The 27594-nt window shown below is 41.5% G+C and overlaps 2 protein-coding genes across 2 annotated transcripts; both read left to right on the plus strand.

The window, feature by feature from the left end:
* Nucleotides 1–1400: 1400 nt before the first annotated feature.
* ACRALDRAFT_2107131 (uncharacterized protein) lies at nt 1401–1829 on the plus strand (the record flags this gene model as incomplete). The annotated part of the gene is made up of 1 exon (XM_071023326.1): nt 1401–1829. A coding segment is annotated over one exon (429 nt), but the record flags the coding sequence as incomplete, so codon positions are not given.
* Nucleotides 1830–13878: 12049 nt separating this feature from the next.
* On the plus strand, nt 13879–23921 carry ACRALDRAFT_2020547 (uncharacterized protein; the record flags this gene model as incomplete). Its single annotated transcript, XM_071020019.1, has 5 exons — nt 13879–13999; nt 14162–14246; nt 14297–14371; nt 14407–14493; nt 23894–23921. 5 exons carry the CDS (start codon nt 13879–13881, stop codon nt 23919–23921), a joined length of 396 nt encoding a protein of 131 aa, XP_070874229.1.
* Between the last annotated feature and the right edge of the window lie 3673 nt (nt 23922–27594).

The following is a 27594-nucleotide window of genomic DNA, read 5'->3' on the forward strand; positions in this document are numbered from 1 at the left end:
CGAATAGCCTTCCACGTATATTATTATATCTCTCTTACTCTCCGGCTACGCTAAAAGGAGTACGATATTCTTCCGATAAGTTATCGGCTTATATCTGCTATCTAATAGAACGCCTCGATCTATAGTTAATAGTATAGCTCGACTTAGTATCTCTATATCGTATAAATACCTAAACGATTTACTAAATCGTATATCGAAAACTATAATTATATATCCTCTAAGTCTCTATCTTTATTTTTTATTTTAATAAGCTAACTTTTATACCGGCCGATATTAAACGCGTAGCTTATAATCCTAATACCGTTATCGTATATAATAACTTTAACTTCCTTAATCGAGTTAGAGACCTTACTAAAGGTAAACAGGATTAGTTTATTAACCTAATAAACTCACTAATCGTGTAATGCCCTAAACTTAGCGGGCCTATTATATAACGTCAGGTTAACCTAACGAAGCCCTTTACTAAGAAGATAGTGCTGAACTATTTAATCCCTTATAAGCTATTACTCGACAAAGCCTTACTCTTTATAGTCCGTCACGCTATCGCTAGTATCTTCCCGTCCAATAATACCAAGCCTAAACTGCTAACCGTGGAGCGGGTAACTTATACTAATAGTCCTTACCTATAGCTCGAGGCGATCTTTAAAAATAAAGGCACTATTACTAGGGTTTATACTCTATATAAAAAGCTTTTTAGATAACGCCTAGGCTTAGACGATAACTAGACTGTTAATAAACGACTTATCCTTGTATATAGCGATTAGAAGATAACCTTATTTATTTATAATATAAAATAGTTATAACTCGAGTCTAGGAGCCCTTAGGAGCGACGCGATTAGATACTTCCTATTCCTATATTGTTCTATATCAAACTTAATATATTAGAGATACTATTCCGTAATTTCTAGGATACTAGTAATTAACGTGTTTAATCTAGTACCACTATATCCTATAACGTTATATAGTTCTAGCGCGCCCGTTATATTAACCGTAAAAGCATTAAATACCACTAGGCTCTGCTAGCCCTTCTATATAGATATATAGTAAGGATCCTGGCCTAGCTAATTTATAAGCTATTCTATAATTTATAAGAGGAAGGCACCGCTATTATACCGTCGAATATTAAAGATATAGTAAAGGATATCACGCCTAGCGAGCTTAATAAGTATCTTACTAAGGTTTAGTAGAAGCTATTTACCCTCGAGGCCTGGGTTAGTAATACTATATAATTAGAGGAAGACGGGACTATTAACGTTAAATTCCGTAGTTATTACCGCCTCCTATAGTATATTAAGGTTCTGCTTATCGTCCACGAGGCTATACGTTATAAAGACTTCGGTTTACTACGTGATATTATACCCTAGCTGCCTATCTTCTTTTAGGGAGGTAAATTATAGAAGTATGGCCTAGAGATAATGTATTTTGCCTGGCTCTTATATCCAGATATATCCGATAAGAAAGTAAGCGAGGCTATCTTAAAGGGCGGGCTTATTCGTTATGTTACTACTGGCAGTGGCTATAAAGCTATTAACTTACTAATTAAGTATATTAATGCCTCCTATACGCTAGACATTAAGCATAATAAGAACTCTATTCACGATATCTCTTTAACCTTTAAGAGATTAGCCCTGAATAGAAATTATATCGCTATTATTTATAAAGCGGTAGAGGGCTTCCTTAGAACTAAGCAGAAAGGAACTTATACCTATAGGAAGGCTTTAAATCAGATTATAGAGTATGCCTATAAGCTATATAATAATATAGCTACTAGTCCTCGACGCTATAAAGGGCCTACTTTTAATACGCCTAATATCTATAAGCTTAGTTAAGAGGCCCTTCTAAAGCGTCTAGAAGAGTTTAATAATAGCGTTAGGAAGCCGCTTAATCCCGGTAAATAGGCCGGCGTGCCGGGTATAGCTAAAGAGGATAATATAATTAACTATCGCGAAGAGGGCGATCGCTTATTTAGAGAAGAGTATGACTTTTAGACTGGAGGTTTTGACTAGGACGATTAAGGCGGTAATTACAGTAATCAGTACTACTAGAATAATAATTATCGTAATTATAGTAGTAATTATAGTTTAGTTACTTCTATTATTATTACTATAAGAAGGGTGCCTAGTTAAGTCTAGGTCCTAGAAGCAGACAGTTACTTTTATAATTATTACTATAAGAAGGGTGCCTAGTTAAGTCTAGGTCCTAGAAGCAGATGGTTGCTTCTATAATTACTATACTCTAGCTATTTAACTTGGTTTATACTTAAGATAATTATTCTAATAATAGGTAATACTTAGTAAAGTAAGGGGTGCTATAATATATATACTGCCTTTATAAACTATAATAAAGAAGTGATAATAGTACAAGAAATTAATAGAATAAGGGATAATTACGAGTAATTATCTCCTAATATAATATCTCCTCTAGTCACTTCTTTTGTTCTATCACGATCCTTTATCTAATAGTAATATTACTACTATCACTAATATCACCCCTATCACCACCTTTACCACCTTTACCACTATTACCGTTATAGCTTAAGATATATATGATCTCCCCTCCTTTTCGGATAAGGAGCGACGTATATTCTCTGTTATCTATTCGTGGATATCGTGTATAGATATACTAATCAGGAGGGTAGGAGAACCACTAAGTAAAAGACCTAAGAAGTATTAGAAGCAGAAGTAATAGCAGAAACGCCCTCGAGCCTAAGAGGAAGAGGTGGCGCCCTAGATAGGTTAGTTAAGTTAATTAATACTTTAGAATTATATAATAGCTAATAAGTACTATAATCTATATAGCGTACGAGTATATTAAGAAGCATCTTATATATAGGCTCTCCCGCCCGGCTACTAGCGCCGCCTATCGCTTCGCGGAGCTGGTATTAAAGAGGGGCCTTGTCGTTAGTAATAAGGGTGCGTTTACTACTAATAAGAGCCAGAACGTCGCTGCCACTATACTATAGGTCGCCGGCGATAAGGCTCCCTCTTTATATAGCCGATATAAAAGCGGCTTCGGCCTATAGGCTAGGTGTATAGTGCTACCTCCCGGGCTACGTAGTATTATAAGGGGCGCCTACGCCTACTGCTATTATAATAGCCAGGGAAGCAAGTGTTCTTACTATAACCGTACGTACCTAGAATAACTATAGGAGTTAGCAAGTCTCTAACCGTTATTCTAATAGACTATCTTATATCCTCGGCCCCCCCGTCCTCGGCGCCCCCACCACTATTAAGCCTGCCCGCCCCCCCCTTCGAGCCCCCTCCTATAATCGCCGTTTTACCGACTACCGCACTGCCTAGGTCTGCTAGCCTAGACCTGCTAATATAGAAGAAAGAAGAATACGTAAGGATAACGGATACCTAGCGGGCTAGCGTTAAGGCAAGGCTTTAGATTAAGATAGCGGCCCTGGTATAGGCGAAACTCGAGACGCAGTAGCAGCAGTAATAGCAGCAGTAGCAATAGCAGCAGTAGTAATAGCAGTAGCAGTAATAGCAGCAGCAGTAATAGCAGTAATAAGAGGAGGGATCCAATAAACCTAACGCTAAGGTGCCCTAGCCCTTCGTTCTGCGGTTATTCATTAAGCTAAACGCGAGCGCCGAAGCGGAGGGTAAGGATAATAAAGACGAGGAGGAAGAGCCGGATATTAACGAGCCCCTTAATATCTTAGAGTAAAACCCTATTAACGCTTATAATAGGAACTAAAGAGATAAACGGAATTAAGCTGTTTTCTTAATACGGAACGATAATAAAAGCCTTATTACCTAGGTAGTAATTACTATAATTATATTAGAAATAGGCGAGGCTACGAGCTTAATTTGACTATACTCGACTATATATATCACGCTTATACCCACCACAGCAACTACTATCCTTCTTTTCTTCTATAATAATTGCTTATATTTTTAGCTATTCTATAATAATTACTATAATAATTATCTCTCTTATTTCTTTATAGCGGGGCCGCTAATAGATTAAGGGCCTAAGCCACGGTCACGAGCTCGTTTATAACCCTTCTTTGCCTTCCGATTATCCTATACCTATAAGACCTTAGGTACTAACTTAATATAGCATAGATTAACTAACTCCTGCCTGTGACTCTTACGATACTCCTAATCTACTAGACTAGGGACCTTATTAACTAACTTAGCTATAATACTAAATAGTAGCTGGCCCTTATCCTTTATAAGTCCTGAAAACTAGTATACGATAGCCTATTAGAGGCGACTCTCTATCTATATCTCCGGGATAAGCATTATACGACGCTTTTTAACGCTAATAAGAGTCTATGCTTTCTCGCGATACTAGGCAATAATTATATCTAATACGATCCGGGTAAGGGACCTAACGGACGGTATCTTATTACTAGCATCACGAGGCTATAGAGAGGGTATATCGCTAAGGCTATAGTTATAACTATTATAGTAGATATCCGCGACGACTTAACGCTTATACTTAAGGTCTAAATTATCCGGCTCCTAGAGATAGTCCAGGATAGCCTTACGGAAACACTTTACGTTAAGGAACTTTATTATCTCCGGATAATCCTTAGTAAGCGCCTTACGTTATTTAAGCTCTGACTTCTACTATTTAACCTTCTTTTTGATACCAAAGAGAGTCTACGACTTACCTATTATAACGGCACGCTAATCCTAGTCGCTTATACCCGATACCTAGGAACCAGCCTCGCTATAAGTATCTATCTCTAGGAGGACACTAACTACTTCCTTAAGACGGCTAGGACGAATAGGCTTATACGTAGCAGCCCGCCGGCGAGGCTTAGTCCTATAAGGGATATTATCGACCTATCCGAGATAATCGAAGCACCATTAGGGTATAAAAAGGTAGGCGGTTCCTTGATCTCCTATGTCCTTACGTATAGCGCGTCCGAATCTTTAGATAATATTAGCCAGGTTTGGTTATAATAGTAGGCCGAACTAGACAACGTTCTTAATATCAGGAATATCGATACCGACGCTTATCGCTATAGTAGCTAATAGGACCCTAGTAACAGAATCCTCTTTACGGAACTCTTCGTAAATAGCATCTCTATTACTCGGGCGAACGTCTATATCGTACTATCGGATAATAGCAGCGGCTTATAAGCTAGTAAGATCCCGGTTTTTTCATAGCTAACGGACTAAATACCTACGGGCAGTAAATAGCCTAGGTTTTAAGTCTAAATAGATAATAGTTTTCGGAAGATCCTAGGGTCTCGGTGCTATCTATAGGATAAACTCGAGCCGGCGAGGGTCCGTTATATAGCCACGGATAAGGGGCTGGACGATAATAGAGATATTATACCTGTCGATAGATATCCTAAAGATCTTAAGGGTATAGTCGAAGCCGGTATATTCTATAACAAAGTCCTGACTTTCACGATCCAGTATCGTAGTATAGCCGAAGAGTAGGATATCCTAGGGTATAAGCAAATAAGCTTCCTAGATATAAGCGAAGTCAGGACGGAATTCGCGCTATTAGCTAATTATATAGACTTTATTAATAGCCAGTAAGCCTAGCTATTATCTAAAGGCAGGATCACGGGCGACGCTTTTAAACCCGGGGCTTATAAGCTGCTTAGGCGATAAGATAATATAGGAGTGCTTCCCTTAACGAACGTTATCCTAAACACACCGATTCTTTAAATGTTAGTATTTATACTAGAAGAATGCACTATACTAACGCACCTTTAGATAAGTCTCCGCCTCGATCTAGAGGGACGTCGATCCTGGAATATCCCGCTAAATAGCCTTGGCCTACTATACACCGAGTCGCGAAAGAGGCACGATTATAATAGTGATCTTTATTATAATCGCGGTATACGCGTATAGTATCACGCTTTTACTATATCCAGTGGCAGCGATAAGTATAGTATCCTTCTTATCGAAGATAAGACGTTAAATATAGTTAACCTGCCTTTAGCGCGGTTCCTATACGCGTAAGATTCGATAAATAACGTTTAAGACGATTACACGCTAAGCTCCGCGGTTCTATTTACTCGTATACTTATAAAGCTAGTTGACGCGCCGACGGAAATCTTCCTTAGAACCCTTATGAAATAACTTATTAGGATTATTAGGCTATATCTTTATAGTAACGGCTATTATCTATTAGTGGGTTAGCGCTACGACCAGCTCGCCGCTAATCCTACCTGCTAACGCCGTTACTATCGTGGGTAGTTTAGTATATAAAGAAATAAGAGGTCTTATAATAAAGAACTAATAGAACCGTTTTCTAGGTAGATACGATAAATAAGACTAACCTTTATATAAGTATCTTCGTGTCTACTCTAATCCTGCAGGAATAAGAAGGAAAAAGAATACCCGAAAACCAGGATTGGTATACTACTTAGGCGGTAACTTATAGAAACGTTATAAAACCTGCCTTCTAAGCTTCTCCTACGTTTAGCGATCCTTAGCCTATAATTCTTTTTCTAGTATCTGCTGTGGCGGTTAAGATAGAGGGGGGTCGTTATCGCGAGCAAAGTGTGTTCGTGGGGTTAAATTCTTAATCGGGTATCACGGCACGTAATTATAATATACCTATAGGTTTAAAAGTTATATAGTTATAATCTTTAATTAATTCTCTGCCTTAGACGAAAAAGAAGGAAGTTAATATCTTAGGTTATTATAGTGTTATCGTGAGTTAAAAAGAGACCCTTGATTCTATCCCTATACTAAACTATTCGTGGCCTACGCTTAGCTCTGCGTTCGCTCCTTAGACCTTTTTCCTAGGCATATTAGTTTAATATAAGTCTAATATACCTTTTATAGCGTGTAGCTAGGATTTACACCTATTAAGTGCATTCCATACATTCCTTTATATAGCATATGCATTAAACAGGAAAGCCCTGTGGGTACGTACTGCCTAGGCAAAAAAGGTCTGAGCTTGCTGAGATAAACAAGAACCTATGCCCACGGCCAATGCACAGATGTTGTCACATGACTAAATGGGTTATGTACACCTGTCAGGACACTAATATCGTACGAAGTGTGATTTGTGTTCATTGTAGACTATAAAAGAGTACCAGTCTACGATATCAAATATATATACCCAAAAGAGGGGAAAAAAACACTATGATACATCTAATAGAAGTACCGCCGTATTCGGAGCAGTGTGTAACGTGGCTCTGCGAATATACCTAACAGGCTTATCGGGGTATTTAGGCATAAATGCCTGACACCCCCCCCCCCCCCCCCCAGAGCCGCAGGATTAATCCTAACGGTTCTGATCGAATTAAAGCTTAAAAATAACGTAAAATCTAGGGTTTTTAAGCCTAGATATTAATCCAAAGGTCAACGGCTTATTAAACAGCTCGTGCCTTATTATGATCCTAAAAACAACGTGATAATTATTATATAATTATAGTTAATCTGATAATCGTTAATCGCGATCGTAATCTAATCCAAACTACCGTTAAGGCGATAGTAATCGATCCGCTTAAACTAAGCCAGCAGGGCTCTTTTCTATCCTAAGTATCTTAATAAACGTAGCGTGCTTTTACGGCGGTAATGCCTTTATTATCCTATCGCTAATAATCTTATTAGTGGCGATCTAATTAATTATAATCTCTCGGCGTTATGTAATCTACCGGATCTATAGGCCCTATATATCCAGATACTTTAACTTCGAGGTAACCTATAGCCGAGGGCTCTCTAATAGCTAACGGGTCTAATTATTATCGTAATAGATAGTGATAGGGTTAACCTTAAAGGTTAACGTAAGGTCTTTTATTAATTATAATATCGCGATATACTGCCGGGCGGCGGCATTTAGGGCTATAAGCTTTACCTCGGTGCTGGATATAATAACGCTCGTTTACTTATTCGCCTTCTAGTCGATAGGACCTCTAAAAAGCATGGTTATATATCCCTAAGAGCTATACCGAGTCTCACGATCGTCTCTAAAAGCGGCGTCGCTTATATAAAAGAGGGCGTATTTAGCTAGGTTTTTATTGAAATCCCGTGGCCTAAAGGATAAGCAGAGGGACCTTATTAAGTTAAGGTACTTAAGGCACCTATTAGCGGCCTTATTATACTAACTGGATAGATTAGTGGCGAATTCGGCTAATCTAAAAGCGGCCTTCGCGATATCCGGCCTTATTTAATAGGCTACGTAATTAATCGATCTGACCTTTTATAGATATAGATGGATAGAGTCCTCTAACGCGTACTATTAACTATTCGGTTCTAATATATCGGGAAAGGCGAGCGGCGTAATGACCCTCCGGCTATTAACGATATTTAACGCCTTTATCCTTTCGTTAATATAGTTATTAAGGGATAACTAGAGTCTTTAGCGTTTACGATCTCTTATAACCCTGATACTAAGGAACCACTTAATAGAACCTAAATCCTGGATCTAGAAGCGCTCTTATAGCTGCTTAATTAGGTCTTTGGCGGTGTTAATATGCTCCTTTTAATATAGTAAAACTATATCGTTAATATAGAAGAATATAAGTAGCTTATTATTTCGGAAGACGTAATCGTCCTCCTTTAACTGCGTAAGACTATACTTACCGAAAATAGAAAAGAGCTCCTGATGCTATAGCTTAGGAGATCGGCGTAGCCTATATAGGGCCCGGCGCAGCCGGTTAATCCCACGGTTCGAGGGGCGTAGGAGGCTTAAAAACGGCTCTAATCCGGCCTTATTAGTGATGTTAGTAGTAGAGGCGGCCTATAGGATATTCTATCCCGGCGGGTCTCTAACGTAGACCTTTTTATTAAGGCGGGCGTTAGTAAACGCATTAACGGTATTAAGTTAATGGGTCTCTAGATCGAAATAGGCAGTAATAGCTATAAGCGTTTTAAAAGTCCTTCCGGCCAGGGTAGAGGCGTAGGCGTTAAGGTGATTTTAAGGCTATTAATTACCCTGAACGCAGAGGCGTGCCTTGAATTTAGTAACGTAGCTAGATAGATTAACCTTATATTTAAATACCTATATTAGATCTAAAGGGCGGCTCGGAACGGTAGTATACTGTTTTACTGCTTTAAACGTGCCTATCTTAATAAGAGCCTATACCTCTTTAGAGGCGGCTATAACCCACTATGTCCTATATAGAGACCTTATTATCTGGCTCTAATTAGACGGCTCTTCGGGTATATCGCGGCGTAGCAGCGGCTTTTTTAGTATATTAAAGCGGTTAAGATAAAGGAAGGTAGAGTCGGCGTATCGTTATAGTGGCCGGCGGTTATATTATGGCCGAGAGGAGGCTGCCGGCGTGGTAGCCGGCGCTAAAAGTTCTAAAGATAGGGCACTTACCGTAGTAGTAGTTAAAGATAGGGTACCCGCTATAGACGAGGATAGACGGGTATCCGGCGCTGAATAGTCCAAAGATAGAGGGCCTGCCGGCGTTAAAGAGGTAGCCGGTGGAGGTAGCTATTAAGTAGCTGCCGCTATAGAAGGGCTCGGGGCTACCGTTACGGTAGCCGTGGCGGTAGTCGTTATTTTATCCTCTAAAACTAACTAATTAGGGGATAATAAACCTATAGCCGTGGTAGTGCCGGCGGTAGGCGTAATAGTATCGTTAGAGTTATCGGAATTAGAGGAATCTTTATCCGAGTTATTATCGTTATCGGTGTTATTATTATTAGAGTTAGCGGCGGTTACTACTAACGTTATAAGAGCTAGAGGCTTAGCCGGAGGAGCCGGCTAGTAAGCAGCTATTATAGTAGTAAGTGGAATAGCTGCTATAGGCGTTAATTAAGGTAAAGTTAGAGGCGTTATTATAGGAGGGGAAAAAGAGGAAGAAGAGGGCGTTGTTTTAGAGATTATTATAGGAGAGGTTTTAGAGGTAATTATAATAGTAATTATAGCCGGCGTTATAGCAGAGCCCTAAGCCGTGGCTGCTATAGTAGAAGGAGTAACCCGGGTAGCCATTCTAGCTGCCGTTTTAGGCGGCTATAATCGCTATAGTAACTTATCCACCCCCCTAGAATTAGGCGAGGGAGTCGAATTTTCTATTACTTTAATAGCTACTACTTTAACCTCTTCTTCTTCGACTTATTTAACTGCTTTAACTATAGCTCTTTTAATTACTTTAAGCTACTCCGGCCTCCTAATATCTTAGAATAACTCTATTATCGTATTATACTATAACACTATGAATTAATCGTAAAGCGGCATCACGCTAACTATTTCCAGGGTATCCTTATTAGTATCGTCGGCGTTAGGCAGGTTAAGCTCTTTAAAAAGCTTTATCGTAATAGGTGGGTCCACGTCACGATCCTTATACAGGATCTTTTTGTGAAAGCTAACGTCTCTTATACGCAGGACCCTTCCGGGCTTTAGCACCTAAATCCGATATATACTAGTATTTTCGTAACCGATCAGATAACCGATATAAGCCCTCTCCGCGAGCTTCTTATTCTTCCGGCGCCTATATTAATAGTTAGTAGTTAATAGATAGGCATAGTAACCGTACCTTTTTAGGTAACCGATTAAGGGGGTGCTAGTAATATGCTCGATGCCTATCTTATTAACCCGTTTATCTATATAACCCTTCGGCGACTTCTACCCGAGGTCCCGGCGTGGAATTAGATTATATAGATCTATCGCGGCGGCCACGATCTCCGGCTATATATCCTACTAAAAGTCAGAGGCGATAGCGAGGGCCCGGGCTATAGTATATATAATAGCCCCGTGGCGTTCGGCTCCGGCGTTCTAGGCGGCCGTATTCGGTAACGACCTCTTAATCAGGATCCCTGTAGTATACGCCTAGTTATTAAGGTTACTCTGCAGGGCTTATTTATTATCGACGCGTATTACTATAATAGGGCAGTGATACTACCGTGCCGTATATAGCTTAAAGGAGGTGACCGATAGAAAAGCTGACTTAAGGTCCTTTTAGGAAGTCCCCTACGATAAAGTGCGTATAAGGGCAGTGGTATAGTATTAGCTTTATAAGGCTATTAAAGGCCTTATTATTAAAGAAGATATCGATATCTATACGCTGCTAAGGGCGTGTGGGCCGGTGGTGTAGAGGGGTAGACCCGTGTTCCGGGTCAGGACGTTGGATATCACGTGACCACGTACGCGGTCCCAGAGATCTGGTCTTATATACGGCTATTCTTCGGAATAGACCCACTATATCTAGCTAGCTTTTTATCCGATCTTTCACGATCATCACCTATCACCCATTATAATCACAATTTGTATTATCCTTCCCTTTTTGGTTATCTAGACGTTCTAGACGATCCAGAAGAGCCGACCATAGGCCCGCCTGCCTATCTAGCTATTCGTTCCCCTGATCGGACCACTGCCGACCCTTCTAGAGGCCCGGCGACCGTCTCCTCGGGACCCGTTTAGCTCTAGATACGGACCCGTGATAAGCCTGACCCTCCCTTCGGCTAGCCTATTAGTTGGTTATTTGTTTTGGCCCTAGCGGAGCCGTTCTGTATAGTGACGGCTTCGCCTTTCTTTAATTGGTGCTCGGAGGCGGATATAATCAGCGTGGGGGGACTTTATCTATCCTTTCCTGCGCTCAAGGGTAGTTCCGGCCTGCCTAAACAAACGGCCTGTCAACACGTTATTAATACGATACGGTCACGGTTTTCTTTATTCTGTTTTAAGTCTTCGGTTTTAGGTCTTCGGTTTTAAGCCTGAGTCTTCGAGTCTTGAGCGTTCGGATACGATACGGTTACTGGTTAGTCCTTTAATAACGGGCGAAGGGCTCTGGAAAAGGCCTGGAAGAATATCGCGTTACGTGGGCACTAGAAGAAGAGGTCCGAGAGATAACGATTCTGTTTCGAGTTTAAGTTTTGATTCCGGCTACGATATATTATTAATAAAAACAACAAAAACACTATATACAACAAAAACGCCAAAAACAGTTGCCCGGAGCCCGAGTCTCCGGAAGAGCGATCCCGATAGTGCTTCGGAAGAGCAGAGACTGCCTGCTTAGAAAGAACAGTCCATCCCGACGCAGAGGCTGCCTGCAGATCAATAGCCGTAACCCATCCCGACGCAGAGACTGCCTGCATATTAATAATCCCACGGATCCGGTTCGACGGTCCCGAGTACCACGGATCCGGAAGAGCAGAGACTGCCTGCTTAGAAAGAATAGTCTAATCCGACGCAGAGACTACCTGCATATTAATAGTCCTAATACAAAAGGAAGACGCCTTAGCGTCGTAAGAGGAGGATATAATACCGGGGTTAGAGTGGTCAGAGCCGCGTATAGGATACGTTCCTGTTCCTCTTAATCGGGTTAACCTCCTGTTTTAAGGTCCTCGCGAGAGTCGTACTAAAGGCGTGCGAGGCAGCCCTATAGGAGCTATACGCTTAAAGGGCACGCGATATCTCTTTGCCGTTTGCTTCCCGTTTGTCTAATCAGACTAACGGTGACGTTGCTTGTGGGCAGTCTATCAAAGGCAGCCGTAGCTTAAGCCGAAGCAGTAGTCGGAAGAGCCGCCGCCGCTACCGCGGCAGAAGTACGACTCCACGGAAGAGTCAGGAAGAGAGTCCCGCCGCCCGGCACGATCCCGTTCGCCTAATCAGGTATTATTCCTGCGGTCAGGATAGCCACCATCGGCGTACATGCCCGGAAAGGAAGAGCCCTATTAGCTCCGGGATCCGGAAAAGCTCCTATAATAGCTCCGCGCTTTAGAAGAACTGGCGCGTTAGTTCCGTTAATCCTGTTATTCCGGCGCAGAGCTCCCGTGCTAGCTCTACCGCCCCCGCCGTAAAGAAGAGCCCCGTCGGCTCTATAGTCCCGAACGGGCGTTAATGTCTTTAGTGGATTTACCTCTAGGGCCAAGGGATTTTTCCTTACTGTCTTCCTCCCTCCACCTACCTCTTTTTCCCCTTCCCTCTTTTCCCGCCTCCTTTTCCTTTTTCCCTTTTTCCCTCTACCTATTCCTTTGCCTAATCAGGGTAATAGAATCGTTTTCGGAAGCAGAAGATATGCGTAGACTCCGTGAGAGCTGCTTTTCTAGTTCCTAACAGGGGCCGTGTCTTCTAATCGACGGGGGCCGCGACTATAGCCTCCGTGGATTCGAATCTAGGGCCGCGTCTCTTTTAATTACGCCCTGGGGCCGGATTTTTTTTTCCCGAAGCTGCTCCGTTAACCTAATCAGGACCTCTTATTTTTATTTATTTTTTAGGTTATTTTAAAAGCTGCCCTCGAGGGGGACCTCTTCGTATAGCTTTAGGGCCGATAGATAGCCCTGCCCTTCCCCCGATTTCACCCTCTTTTCTTTTTCCACACAAAGACCCTAATCCAGCCTATTCTTTATATGGAAAGCTATACGCCGCAGGAGCTTCTTCGTATAGCTTTAGGGCCGATAGACAACTAGGCCCGGGGCCTAGCCTATAAGTCTATAGGAGTCCTGCCGATTTTTTATAGATTTTTCCTGGCCAAGAGTCTATAGGAGCAACCTGCCGATTTTTCAGCTTTTCTTTTTACCTCTTCGTTAGACTATATCTTTTGTAGTTCTTTACCATTTCTTTCGCTCGCAACCACGTTGGCCTGATCAGAAGAAGAGTAATCGAACGGCTCCGATTTCGATTGATTTGGATCGCTAGTTATTAAGTTAATAGTTGGTTTAGTAGTACGCGTTAGATATCTTCGTCGTCTCTTTCGAAGCAGACCACGTGCCACTAAGCCCGCCTACTCTTTTTGGATCTTGATCCTGCCTGCCGTTTTTGCCGGCAGTCACCACGAGCATGCCCTGCTCACTCTTTTCCTTATTTTTCCTCTTTTTCCTACTCTTTTTACTACTCTTCTTTTCCCTTTTTCTTTTCCCGATATCTTCGTTCCTCTAATCAGCCCGAGCCTGATCCGCCTGTCTGCAGTTAATCCTGCTTCTTCTTCCTGTTCCTTCGAGCCCGGCGACATACTGCCGCCTCGAAGATCCTGCCGCTATTCCTGCCGAAGACTCGATGCCGTTCTTCGCCTATCGGCTCTACGAAGGAACCGACGAATCGACCTGCTTCCTGCGTGCCGTGCCACGCCACCGCCAAAAAGATCCGACCTGCGTACTTTACGCCTATGAACCGAGAAGTGGACTGCCTGCCTGCCTTAATATAGGCAGTGGAAAGAGATGAATATACTCTGCGCTATCGCCTGGTTCTGCGTTTTGCGTCGTTGATCTTTTACTAGGGCCGCCGCCTATTTACCGCCGCCTACCCTGTGTATGCGTTCGTCGTCACGGTCTTCTCGAAGACTACGCTAGGGCCGCCGCCTGTTTACTGCCGCCCACTGCCACCGCCGCCGCCGCCGCCTGGCTTACGCATGAAGGACCTGCGAGGTCACCTCTGTATCTTCGAGGTCACCGTCCTTCACGCCCGCGTCTTCGAGAGACGTCTTCAGGAATATACACACGCGAGGAAAGAAGGACTGCTGCTACGTGCAGCTGGAAGAGGAGCTGTATAAGTCTGCTTATGGATGCCCTGATCAGGGCAATGGAGATATATTTGGGACGTTGCTGTTTGTGTTTGTGTTGAAATTATCAAGACCGAGGCGTGGCTTGATAATTTGGGGCCGATTGTAGAGGGGTAGACCCGTGTTCCGGGTCAGGACGTTGGATATCACGTGACCACGTACGCGGTCCCAGAGATCTGGTCTTATATACGGCTATTCTTCGGAATAGACCCACTATATCTAGCTAGCTTTTCGTCCGATCTTTCACGATCGTCACCTATCACCTATCACAATGACAATTTGCATTATCCTTCCCTTTTTGGTTATCTAGACGTTCTAGACGATCCAGAAGAGCCGACCGTAGGCCCGCCTGCCTATCTAGCTATTCGTTCCCCTGATCGGACCACTGCCGACCCTTCTAGAGGCCCGGCGACCGTCTCCTCGGGACCCGTTTAGCTCTAGATACGGACCCGTGACGAGCCTGACTCTCCCTTCGGCTAGCCTATTGGTTGGTTGTTTGTTTTGGCCCTAGCGGAGCCGTTCTGCATAGTGACGGCTTCGCCTTTCTTCAGTGGTTAGGCGTTCTTCGTGATACTAGTCTCCGGGCCTTACTGCCGGAGCAGCTCTCGTACTCTATTATAATGGGAAAATCCTCCCCTTTAGAGACGGTGCCGCCTATATAGGCGGTTATAATATATTTAGGGGTTTAGCGCTTATATGGCCTAGCCGCTTATGCTATAAATAAGCGTCGGCGACGCTTATAATTAGGGCTCTCGAGCTATTAAAAAAGCTCTGCTATTAAGCCGTTAGTTAGAGGGTAAACTAACCTCCCACGTTCTTTAAAGGCAGGGTAACGGTCCTACCTTTTTCCTTGATTTCTAACGCCTATCTACCGGTAACGAGCGATCCTTTTAGAAGCAGGCGGAGGGCTAATATAAGGGTTATAGGATATCCCTTAATATACGCTATATTCTTTAAAATCAGCGTATACGGCTAATAATCCCGATCTTTAACCTATAGCCTTATAGTGCCGAATCCGGTAACCGGATCCGACTCTCCTCCACCGTTATCGAATATTATAAGCTTTTCCGCGGGCTGGTAGTCTTCTAGACGGTAACGCTTATTAGTGATATACCTTATAATGCCGGAATTAACTAATAGCTTATTTTTAAAGGGTCTATCTACGGCTCCAGTTAATAAAAAGCTATATATACTATACTATCCGGTTCTATTATCCGAATCCGAGTCCGAAGCAGCGCCCCCGGAGGCCACGAAATTAGATAAGTCCTTAGAAGGGTCTTTCGAGGGTGACTTCTATTAACCCTTATTTCCCTTACCTTCGGCGTCCTTTTTAAGGTTACTCTAGAACCTCTTTCGGCGTTCGTTATCCTAGCTAGCGATAATCCGGTTATAGCGTTCTGCCGTCTCCTTAGATAGTTTAAAGGTCTTCCCTTTTCGGGCCGGGTTAACGTTTAAGCAGGTCTAAATTAGCTTATAATAGCTTCGGGTCTTCCAGGCTATACAGCAATCGCAGATAAATTCCCTTTTAGTACCCTAACCCTGTTAATAATCCTTTCGATCCGGTTAACGATCCTGTTAACGATCCTGTTACTAACCTTCTTTATCTTTTCCTAGGAACGTGGGTGTATAGAACGATAATAATCCCGGCTTCCGATCTAAACGCAGAGGGTGCCTATAATATAACTAGGTGGTATATTCGTTAACGACGGTCTCGATATCCGGTAATTTAGCTTTATTTTCTTCTGTTAGTATTATAGAAAACCGGGCTTCCGACCACTCCGGGGAAATCGATCCAATCGTATTAAAAAATCTGTTAAGCTAGTCTATCTTCGAATTAATCGCGCGAACCTAATACGTCTTTACCTCTTTATATAACTTACGGAAGTCGTTAAGCTAGCGTTAGTAAGGTATCTTCCTAATAGATTATATATAATCGTCCTAATAGCGCTTAATAAATAACCTCTAGGCGGCGTTAGTAGGCTTATAGCGTGCCTTTAGGATTTATAAGATTTCCTTTAGGTCGTCTTTACCGGCGAAGGACTCCGCGAGGCTCCGGTCTATAGTAGTGGTGATATAATCTAGTACTGCCTTTATCGCGGCCTTTTCCTGCTTATATTCGTTATAGGCGTAAAGCTATAGCTTATATCTTTAATCCTTGTTTTTATTATCTTTGCTTTCGGTAGGAGGGTTAACCTTTTAGAGGCGCTACGGACGTTTGGTATCGTTAAGATCCGGATCCACGAGCTTCGTAACCTCGTTAAAGAGGGCGACTTCTATCACACGCAGATACCACTAGTACCAGTCTTTAAAGGAGGTTAGTATAACCAAAGTTATCGTGACGGCGTGGAAGAGTAGCTAATTAGATAAAGCAGGAGATGGAGAAGGAGAAGGAGGAGGAGGAATAGATAGAGGCGGTTAAAGGGGTTAGTGATAATAGGTAGGCGGACGGGCTAGTGGACGACTCTATCCGTAATAGAGCAGGGACTTAAAAAGAGAAGCAGAAGAGGGAGAGGCCATAACGCCTATAACTATTAGATCGACCGGAATAGAGGCGTATTACTAGAGCGCCGGGCTTATAACTATTAGGACACTAATATCGTATAAAGTGTGACTAATGTTTATTATAGACTATAAAAGAGTATTAGTCTACGATATTAAATATATATACCCAAAAGAGGGGAAAGAACACTATAATATATCCAATAGAAGTACCGCCGTATTCGGACCAGTGTGTGACGTGGCTCTGCGAATATACCTAACAGGCTTATCGGGGCATTTGGGCACAAATGCCTGATAACACCTCTGTAAGGATTAAGAAGGTTAGTTTATGACTCGCCCTATGTCTTAGTCGTTTATTAGATTATACCGCTAATCGGTATCTTCCTATATAAATTTATATAGAGAGGTATATCCGATAATGCCGATATAAGACTAATATTAATCAGGTAAGTAATATCTAAAGCTATTACCACCTAGCCTGCCTAAATACCCTGACGTTAATTACTTATAACTTTACTAGTTTTTCTATAATCCGTATTTTAAAGATAGTAATAGATTTATTAGAATAATAGCTTTTTAAAATCAACTCTATTACCGACATTCCTCCCCTACGCGTGCCCTAGGATAACGCTAAAGATATTAGGATATAGCGCCTATCTACTCCAGAGACTTCCTGGCTTCGTTGCCTTCTTATCGTCGACGAGTCCCCCGGTATTAATTATAATATAGATAGGGTCCGTAACCCTCCTGCTTCGCCTTATACTATACGATAAAACCGTCTAAATACTCGCTTTATCGAGGCCTATTGACGAGATTCCTTATTGCCTCTATTTATAGACAACGACGGCCTTAACTAGCTGTATCGAACTATACAATCTTAGGAGCTTACTAGAGACTTAAGGCTAGAGCTTCGGGGCCTATAACGTATCGTAGGCTAGACCTATTAATAAATCGCAGACAGTACTCATTATATAGTAGGCTAGAAGATTACTATACGTTAGGTCTAGCGTGCCTGTTAATAAGTCACCTTATAGAAATTAAAGAGCCGTAGGAAGAAGATTCGTACGCCTATCCGCCGCCGGATTTATAAATAGATTTTTAAAGACCGCCTTTATTTTATGGCGAAATAGGGAGACTTACGCTGGCTTATGCCTGGGCTATCCTTATATAGTGATACAGCTATTTGGTCTATAATACAGGATCTCTAGTATACACGCCGAATTCGCCCTTATAGAATTCTTAGGATAGAAGAATGTAGGCGTAAGCTTGTATCCTTTATAAAGGATATACTAGAGCTCTTTCTAAGACTAGAGGACTAGGTAAATAACCTTATCGTGATAGCTAATAAGACCTAGGCTGTTAACGATCGTCTCTAGAAGTAATGGGTTACTATTTATAATATAGAATATTCTAAAGACTACCCGCTACTATAAAGAAACCCTAAGCTTAGATATTTTAGGGCTGCTTTATAGGGTATATAAAGGGGCCCTGCTCTATCTAGCTATAGGAGTATAGCGCTATTAATAGGGATGGATTCGTAGAGTTTATTAACCCTAGGATTAACTGCTTATCATAGGATTTAAGTAAGGAGTAAAGGAAGCTATTATAAGACTAACAAGGAGGCCTACTAGTAGACTAAGGGAGGGGGTATTATGCTAAGATTATTTATTAAGTTCTTTCAAGAAGATATAGCCATAGAGGTCCTTATTTATAGACCTCTGGGTGCCACTTAACAGGAAGGTATTAGTTATATAATCTCCTCTTAGAGTAACTAAGGGACCTTCGTAAGCTAGGTAGCCTTACTATAAAGGCTACTACCCCCTCTATATACTCTAAGCTAGCTTTTATATTCTAAATACACAATAAGTCTTCTTTAAACACGAAGCCACCTGGTGGTTAGCACGTAAGCCTCTAGAACCTCTTTACAAGAGGCCTTTATAGCTTATGCGATAAGCTTATACTAAGTATTTGTAGGAATCCTAGAGCCTTATAACACGAATTAATAAGCCCTCTTTATGCCTCTTATATTGCTTTATAAATAAGCATCTTCTATATAAGATATATTAGCACGATAATACTCCCTCTCATAGGTCTAGAAAGGTAAAGAGGTAGTTTAAAGATCACGATATTATCGTAATAGACTATCTGCCTGATTCCCTTAATCTAACGCTTATAGAGTATATCTGGTTTTTATTAAAGAGCTGGATTAAGTTCTAATATCTATAGCTATAGTAGATAGAAAGGTAGGAAAGAAAGGCTGCTATCGAGGCTGCTTAGGACGTAGTTAATAGTGGCTATTTATAGTCTTTAGCTTATTCTATGCCTTGTTGTGAGCGGCTGGTTATAAGTTGTTCATAGAGTAAGGCCGAATAATTAAATTATCTAAAGCTAAGGAGAAAAGGAGGAAAAGGAGAAAACTCTATACGCGCTTACGACCTAAATATAATATCGCGGCGACCCACTAGGAACACGGTGTGATTGGTTAGAAGATCCGGTGCCTTACCGGATTATCTCCACGGGGTTAACCCGTAATATTACCCCCCTCCCCCCCTCGGTAAGCTATCGAATTTTAGTCTAGGTTAGTATAGCGTTATTATTTAATTAAATAACGCCTCTTTATCGATTAAATAACGACCTTATACAGCTCCTTTATCCTAAATAACCTCTTTACGCGTTAAAGACTACTTAAGGTAAGCCTTTATAGTTATACAATTAATTAACGTTCCGTATAATAATATTATTATTATTTATAGGTAGGTTATAGGGTCGTTCCTTTTATATAAAGAGCCCTTATAGCGTACCTTCCCTAACTATATAACTTACTTATATTAATAATACTAACTCCGCTATTACCTCTATGGTTCTATTTTTCTTCTTTTCTTTAATAATATATATTACTATCCGTAATACGTTTTCTATCCCCCACGACCCCTTCGTATATCGTTTTATCGACCTAACCTCTTATCCCCCTCTCTAGAAGATCTTTAAGTTTTTCGGATTATCTCCGGCCCCTAAGGTATATCTTCTCGTTCTTCCTATAAACCTCGCGCGACGTTTACTAACTTATATATATAATATAGGGGGCTAATAATAATAATAATAAAATACCGGCAAGGAGGCACCTACTCCCGCCCTGGCTAGTAAAGAGATTACTATTCCTGCCTCGGCTATAGACTGTAGCGCCTAGCTAGCCCGAGCCGCTAAGGCTAAGGGTAAGCGTTCCGCGGGCGATGCTTTTATAGTAGTTAAGAGCCCTATAAAGCGCGCTCGTGGAATAAAATATCCTCCTAAAGGGATCTATAAGGTTTTCTGCTATATTTATATAAAAGCAGTTACTAACGGCTAGGATAAGCGGCGCTACCACAACTAGTCGGTACCCGGAGCGAGGATAGCCGATCCTAAATACTATAACTACTCGAAGGGCAGTTATAAATACCTTCCTTGTCCGCTTAGGATAGCTACTCCGTTAATAGCACTCCTAGAGGCGGTAAAGGTGGTTAACAATAACCCCTTCTATAGCTCTAAGGCGATAAAGGCGCTTATAGCGGCTTATCTAGCCTTCTAGAAGGTGTTAGGGCTCTCGAAAAAGGCTTCTAGTATTTTATAGGAGGATAAGTCTATCTTAACGCCCATTAATTCAGGAGCCAGTAAGCCTTACTTATCGGTATATATTACCGCTCCCCCCCCCCCTCCCCCCCACGGGTACTCCTATATTATAGTAGGTGGACCTATACCTATTATAGCGCCACTTATTATCGTTACGCCTATCCCTAATATAACGATTACCTTTATAGGGGCAGTAGGTCTATACCGGTTTAACTGGTTTATATAACTGGTTAAGAATATTATAGGGGTTATAACCGTCGAGGCAAAGGACGTTAAGTCCTTTATAGAAAAGAAAAAGGATAGACAGGCTAAAGTCGCGCTATTAACGCTATCTCCCGTTATCTCTAAAAGCGATAATAATCACGAGGATAATCGTAATAATATTAACCTCAACGCCTAAACCCGGGAACTAGGGGTGGGGCTTATCCGCCCTAACTTACTTAATATAAACGGTTTTACCGTTATTCTAACCTTTATTTAATCCTTACCGCCTTTCTTATAACTCTTCTTCCTGTTATAATATTCGCGGGGTCTATTATTAGTTTTAATCAGGCCATACTTCTCTTTATAGCGATCTAAGGTGCTTAGTTCCTATAAGGACTCCGTCGGTTCCTAAGATATCTAGGCGTATCCTTCTTATTTCACTAACACTTCTTTTATAACACCTTTACCCACCTTCTTATTCCTAGCGTATAGGATTTCTTCTATTATCTATTCGTTTTCTTCTAAACTATCACGAATCGGGCCAGGTTAGGGGTCGTATAGAACTTATCTAGGAAGCGGGTCCTTATTTACGCATCGTAGGAGGTCTATATAAAACCTCGGGTATATATTTAAAGGTATATCTAATTTTACTACGTATAGGTTAATAACCTTAGTCACTCTATATTGCAAACAGCGTACAACTCAATTACGTTAAAAATAAGCGATCGATCTGTTGATTTAATTGACTCTATGGAAATCTCTGATCGTAGTGTAAAAATTCTGCCCTTATTCCTATAGCAGGTCTAATCCACTTTCGGGCCCGGAATAACCTATTCCGAGCCTGTATTCGGCCAGCCTATACGACACACCCCCCTAACTAAATAACTATTCGGCAGTTATTTGGTTAAGCTTATTCATAGGCTTCTTCTATCGATATATCTCCTTCTATAACATTCACGTAGCTTCTATTAAACTTCTCTTCCAGTTCTTCTAAATACTCCGGTGAGATCTCCTCTAGCTTACTTATATACAGACGTCCCTATATATCCATTACTCCCACCTATTCCCTGAAGCTTATAAACGTTTCCCTAGACAGGACTTTTATTAGTCTATTAGCGATTATATCGGCACTTATAATATAGCTAACTATAATCCTTCTACACTACTACGCCTCTTATAACTAATAGTTATATATATCTATATACCGTAATCGTGTATTTAATTAGGCGATCTCCGCCGTTAATAGGCGTATCGTTTAGCTATTATCGTATTATATCTTTAGTCGTGGATTATCGAATATTATACCTATCGCCTCTAATAACCTCTTTATAAATATCCCTTCCGTCGCACCTTATATAAGCGAGAGCAGCTCCGCCTCTATTATTAACGTTATAACCGTTACTTATTTATTAGCTCGCTAGGCTACTATACCTCTAAATAGGCGTATTATAAATATCTAACTACTCTCTTAATTAATTAAGTTATCCGTAAAAGACACGTCGGTAAACACCTTAATAGAGTTACTACCACCTAATTCTAAGGCGTAGGTTTACGTGGCTAGTAGATATCGGATTAAATAGTCGGCTACTTTATAATACTAACGGCTCGGATTTATATTAAATCTATAGAGTCGAGATACTATAAAGGCGATATCGGGGCGTGTAATCACCGTAGCGTACAGAACGGATTCTATCTTTTATTAATAGCTTTTAACGGTAATAGACTTCCTAGCGTACGGCAGTAGCTCTGCGGGCTTTATAGGACTTATGAGTTTATAGATAGATACCATTAATAATAGATATCCTACCTTCACGATATAATCGCGTTATAACAGCTATATCTTCTTTAAGGGACGGTCCCGAATAACCTTAATCCTAAGGAACCACTATAGTGGCTGCCCGCCTTATAGGGCGTAGTGCTTTTGTAGGCTCGTAATAGCCTATTCTATCTCTTCCTTAAAGTCTTCCTTAAAGCCGATCACGATATCGTCTATATACAAGAATAGCATTAGTCCACGGCGTATAAAGCAGCAGGGCTCTTACGGCATTATCTTAAACCCGTCTCTTTTTTTAACACTTCTATAATATGCTTTTACTATAGCAATAAAGACTCCCGCAGCCTATACAACGCCTTCTTTAGTAATAATAATTAACCCGGTACCGCGGTCCCGGGGGGGAACCGTATATATATGTCGTGTAGTAGAGGGGCGTGTATAAACGCGTTAACAATATCGTACTATATTAAGGATAGATCGAAGCGGGCGGCGATTGCTATTAACGATCTAAAGGAATAACCGGCGAGAGTAGCTATATATATATCCTCTAACAAGTCTTAATACTATTAATCTCCGCGGACCACTAATCTAGCCTTACACTTCTATAGGAAACCGTGTTTATTAAACTTATAGCTTATTACCTATATACAGCTAAGCACCTAATACCCCTTCGCCCTATCCTTTAGCACCGTGATCTATAAGCCTATCTCTTTATAACTTTTTAGGTAATCTAGTATAACGAGATGATCGTAGACCTATCGGTATGTAGTCGGACCGATAGCCGTGCACGGACCACCAATCCGAACCTATCTCTATGCGTACGTTAAGGGATCAGTTTAATCCCTTAAGTTAAAGTCTTGGTTTAAAGTCAGCGCTTAGTTAACGAATATACTGCGATTATTCTGCGATACTACGCTATTAAGCCTTTTCTATAATATCTTTTCCTTGACTAAAGTCTACGGACTTTCCTTTCGTTATATCTAGTTAGGCTTATCGGAATAGGATCTTGTATAGGTAGTTTTTAAGGTCTCGTTGATTTCTTATAGGGGCCGGTAGTTATTTACGGTGTATCTTACGGGGTCTCTTAAGTACCTTTTTGATTTTTAACTTCGTTAGCGGCTTACTATTTAAATTACGGACTAATAGGGTATATTTTCCTGCGTTAAACGCAGAGATCAAGACTCGGTTACTGCTATAGCTTCGAAATTTAGCTCCCCCCTACTCTATAGGTATATAGCCCGTAAAAGCAGCCGCCGTAAGCCCTGCCTAAGGAGGGGTTTCTGGTGGAGTTAGAAGGTAACTATTATCTAGGCGTTAGTAATTAATCGCAGCCATAGAAGAGTCGTTTTCTAGCTCCGGCCTCGCAGGCTCTATAAGCTCCTCCTACTATTCCGGCCTCTCGGGCGCCATAAACGGTTCTACCCCCCGAGCCTCGAGGCCGGCAGGCGCAGCCCTTAAGAGAGGTTCGTTAACCTTACTGCCCGACTAGAGAATAGGCTCGAAGTGTGCTATTATATATATATTAGGCGATAGAGCTGCCTTATTTTACGGTTCGCCTTGTTTAATTATATATGTTTCTGGTAGGGGGATCTAATTAATAATTTCCACTAGCTCTTCTTCCGTTAATTAACGTAAATTATCTCTTAGGGCTTTAAGCCTGCCGTTAAAATACTCCTATTCGTTAAAGATAACGTTACGTATACGGACGATCCCGTTCCTTCTAAGGCCAGGAACCCAAATAGGGTAAATGTTAGTAGAATCGTATCCTACGAGGTAGCCGATATAGGCCCGCGGCGCTAGTCGATTTTAGAGCTTTCTAGACTTTATTAGAGGTGCTCTGGTTATAGGAAAAGCTTTATAGCTAAAAGCCTAAAGGTAACCTAGCTACGGCTTACGTTAATAAAGGACTTCGAATAGGGTCTTCTAGCCAAGGCGTTATTTTAGCATTCTGTTTTATACGTAAGCGGTAGATAGGACGACTTTAACCCACAGGAAATCGGGTAATCGGGAGTGGATTTATATAGCTCGTGCCTTTAGCATAATAACGGCTCTAGATCTTTCGGCACTGCCGTTCTAAGCGGGGGTCTCTGCTAAAGAGAACTCTAATTAGATACCGAAACTTTTAGCTAAGCCCTATATTTTAAGCGATTATATTAGTTTATTATTATACTTAAAAGACCCGTACCTGCCGGTTAATTTTGTTCTAAACCTATCGGATATATTGGTTTATAGCTATGTAGATATCGGAGGCCCCCTTTAACGTTATAAGGTAATAAGCCATAAATCCGCTATATCGATCCGTGAAGAATATAATCCGTACGTAACCCTTAGCTATTTATTAGAACTCCGTAAAGTAGATCGCCCACCTCTCGCCAGCGTAGCTTAGAGCTATACGGGTCCGCCGGCTAATCTAACGGCTTATCTTCGATTAGGCGTAGGCGTTATACTCCACTATTCCTAGCCCCTTTAGTTTAACGCCCTATGACTACTCTTCTAGTTACTGTATTATATTAGGGCCAGCGTACCCTAAACGGAGATACTATAGATTGCCCTCGGCTTGGCTGGCTACCCTTTTAATCGGTTTTCGGATTAGTAGATTCGGGGCTAGAAGAGTAGCTAGGGCGTTAGTGACTAGAAAGAGCTTTATAACGGTTTAATCGTAGTAGATACTTAGCTTATAAAGGATTAATCGATCGCGGCGGCGTATATAATCGTTTAGGGGCTCCTAATCCTACTAGTAACCGTTCTAACGTATCTTCTTATTAGAGACTAGGTTATAGATAAAATCTTTATAGTGGGCTACGTCTTTTAACTGGAACTTTATCGGGCCGGCTATTCCTTCTATACTAATAATAACGTCTCTATATCCTTAAATCGGCACCGTTATAGTACCGGCGATTATAACGTTACTAGGGCGGGCCGGTCTATAATCCGTTAATCTGCTTTTATTATAAAAAACGTGGGAGGTGGTACCTAAGTCTAATATAGCAGATTACCGTAAAGGATATACGGCGGCTAAGAGGGCGGACGCCGGGGCTTCTAGCCGGCGTGGCTCTATTCCGTTATTAGCGCCGTCGCCGCCGCTTTTCGTTATTATTATCGGTTACTTTACTATAACGGATAGTGTTTAACGCCTTACCTTAGCCTTTATAGAATACATTTATAAGCTTTTCTAGCTTTATGGTCTCCTTAATTTTAAAGGAGACCTTATTATTATTATCGGTCACTTTACTGCCGCCACCACCGACTTTATTATTATTATCGGTGGCTTTAATATTACTACGGACTTAGTGGTCGGTAATAGCAGCTTTTATAGCCGTATATAGTCACGCCTCTTTAAGGACTTCGTTATTATTATCGCTATTAACCCCGCCGCCACTGACTTTATTATTATTATCGGTTACTTTATAGTCGGTAACGGCGGTCCTCTTCTTTTTATTTCGGGACCTAATCTTCTCCACGGCGCCTTATAGGTCCCGGTCTATCCTAAGGGACTTCTCCACGAGCCTCCTAACGGAGTCGTTAGCTTAGAAGCCCTTTGGCGCTAACTCTAGGAATAGTATCTAGTAGCCTTATAGATCGTGGCCACGGCGGAAGCACGCGGGATACTCGTCCTTATAAAAGAGGGATTATCGGCGCTTAGAGCTTATACAGTTAGTTAACTTGCCTTTTAGGTAGGTACTACGGCCTCGCTAGGCTCCGGTCCGGTTAGCCCTCCCGGCCTATTACGGCCCGTTATTATTGTTACCTAGGTTTAGGGCAGGGAAGGCTGCTATTCTATAGCCCCGAGTAGGCGGCACGTTGATTTATTCCGCCGCCTTCTTCCCTTCCACGACGAGGGTTATCGCCGATACTATTTTAAGGTCTAGCGTTGCTTCCTTTATATCCACCTGGTTACCTAAGGCGGGTCGTTATAAGCGGCTGGTTATAAGTTATTTATAGAGTGAGGCCGAATAATTGAATTATCTAAAGCTAAGGAGAAAAGGAGGAAAAAGAGAAATCTCTATAGGTGCTTATAACCTAAATATAATATCGCGGCGACCTACTACACGCGCGATATGATTGGTCGGAAGATCCGGTGCTTTACCGGATTATCTCCACGGGGTTAACCCCTAATATTACCACCCTCCTCCCCTTAGTAAGCCATCGATTTTCGGTGTATTAGTAAAGCGTTATTATTTAATTAAATAACGCCTCTTTATCGATTAAATAACGTCCTCTAGCAGCTCTTCTACCCTAAATAACCCTTTTATTTCGCAAAGGGTACTCGAGGCGGGCTTTCTTTATAGTTATAAGGGTAATTAACGTTTTATATAAGGATATTATTATTATTCGTAGGCGGGTTATAGGGTCGTTCCTTTTATATAAGGAACCGATATACGTACCTTCCCTGAACGTGTAACTCGCTTATACTAATAATACTAACTTTACCGTTACCTCCATGGTTCTGTTTTTCTTCTCTTCTTTAATAATATCCTTTACTATTAGTAGTACGTCTTTTATCGCCTACCACCCCTTCGCACGCCGTTTTATCGTTCTAACCTATTATCTCTCTCTCTAGAAGATATTTAAGTTTCTGAGATTATCTCCGGCCCCTAAGGTATATCTTCTTATTCTTCTTATAAGCCTCGCGCGATATTTATTAACTTATATATATAATATAGGGGGCTAATAATAATAATAATAATAATACCGGTAAGGAGGTACCTACTCCCGCCCCGGCTAGTAAGGAGATTACTACTCCTACCTTAGCTATAGACCGCCGCGCCTAGCTAGCCCGAGCCGCTAAGGCTAAGGGTAAGCGTTCCGCGGGCGATGCTTTTACAGTGGTTAAAAGCCCCGTAAAGCGCGCTTATAGGATAAAATATCCTCCTAAAGGAACCCGCGAGGATTTCTGCTTTATTTACGTGAAGGTAGTTACCTCCGGCCAGGATAGGCGGCGCTATCGCGACTAGTCGGGACCCGGAGCGAGGTTAGCTAACCCTAAATACTATAACTACTCGAAGGGCGGTTATAAGTGCTTTCCTCCTCTGCCTAGGATAGCTAGTCCGTTAATAGCACTCCTAAAGGCTGTAAAGGTAGTTAACGATAACCCCTTTTATAGACCTAAGGCGATAAAGGCACTTATAGC

Source organism: Sodiomyces alcalophilus (assembly GCF_042370955.1).
Source record: "Sodiomyces alcalophilus JCM 7366 unplaced genomic scaffold ACRALscaffold_5, whole genome shotgun sequence".
In the NCBI taxonomy this organism is placed as follows: domain Eukaryota; kingdom Fungi; phylum Ascomycota; class Sordariomycetes; order Glomerellales; family Plectosphaerellaceae; genus Sodiomyces; species Sodiomyces alcalophilus.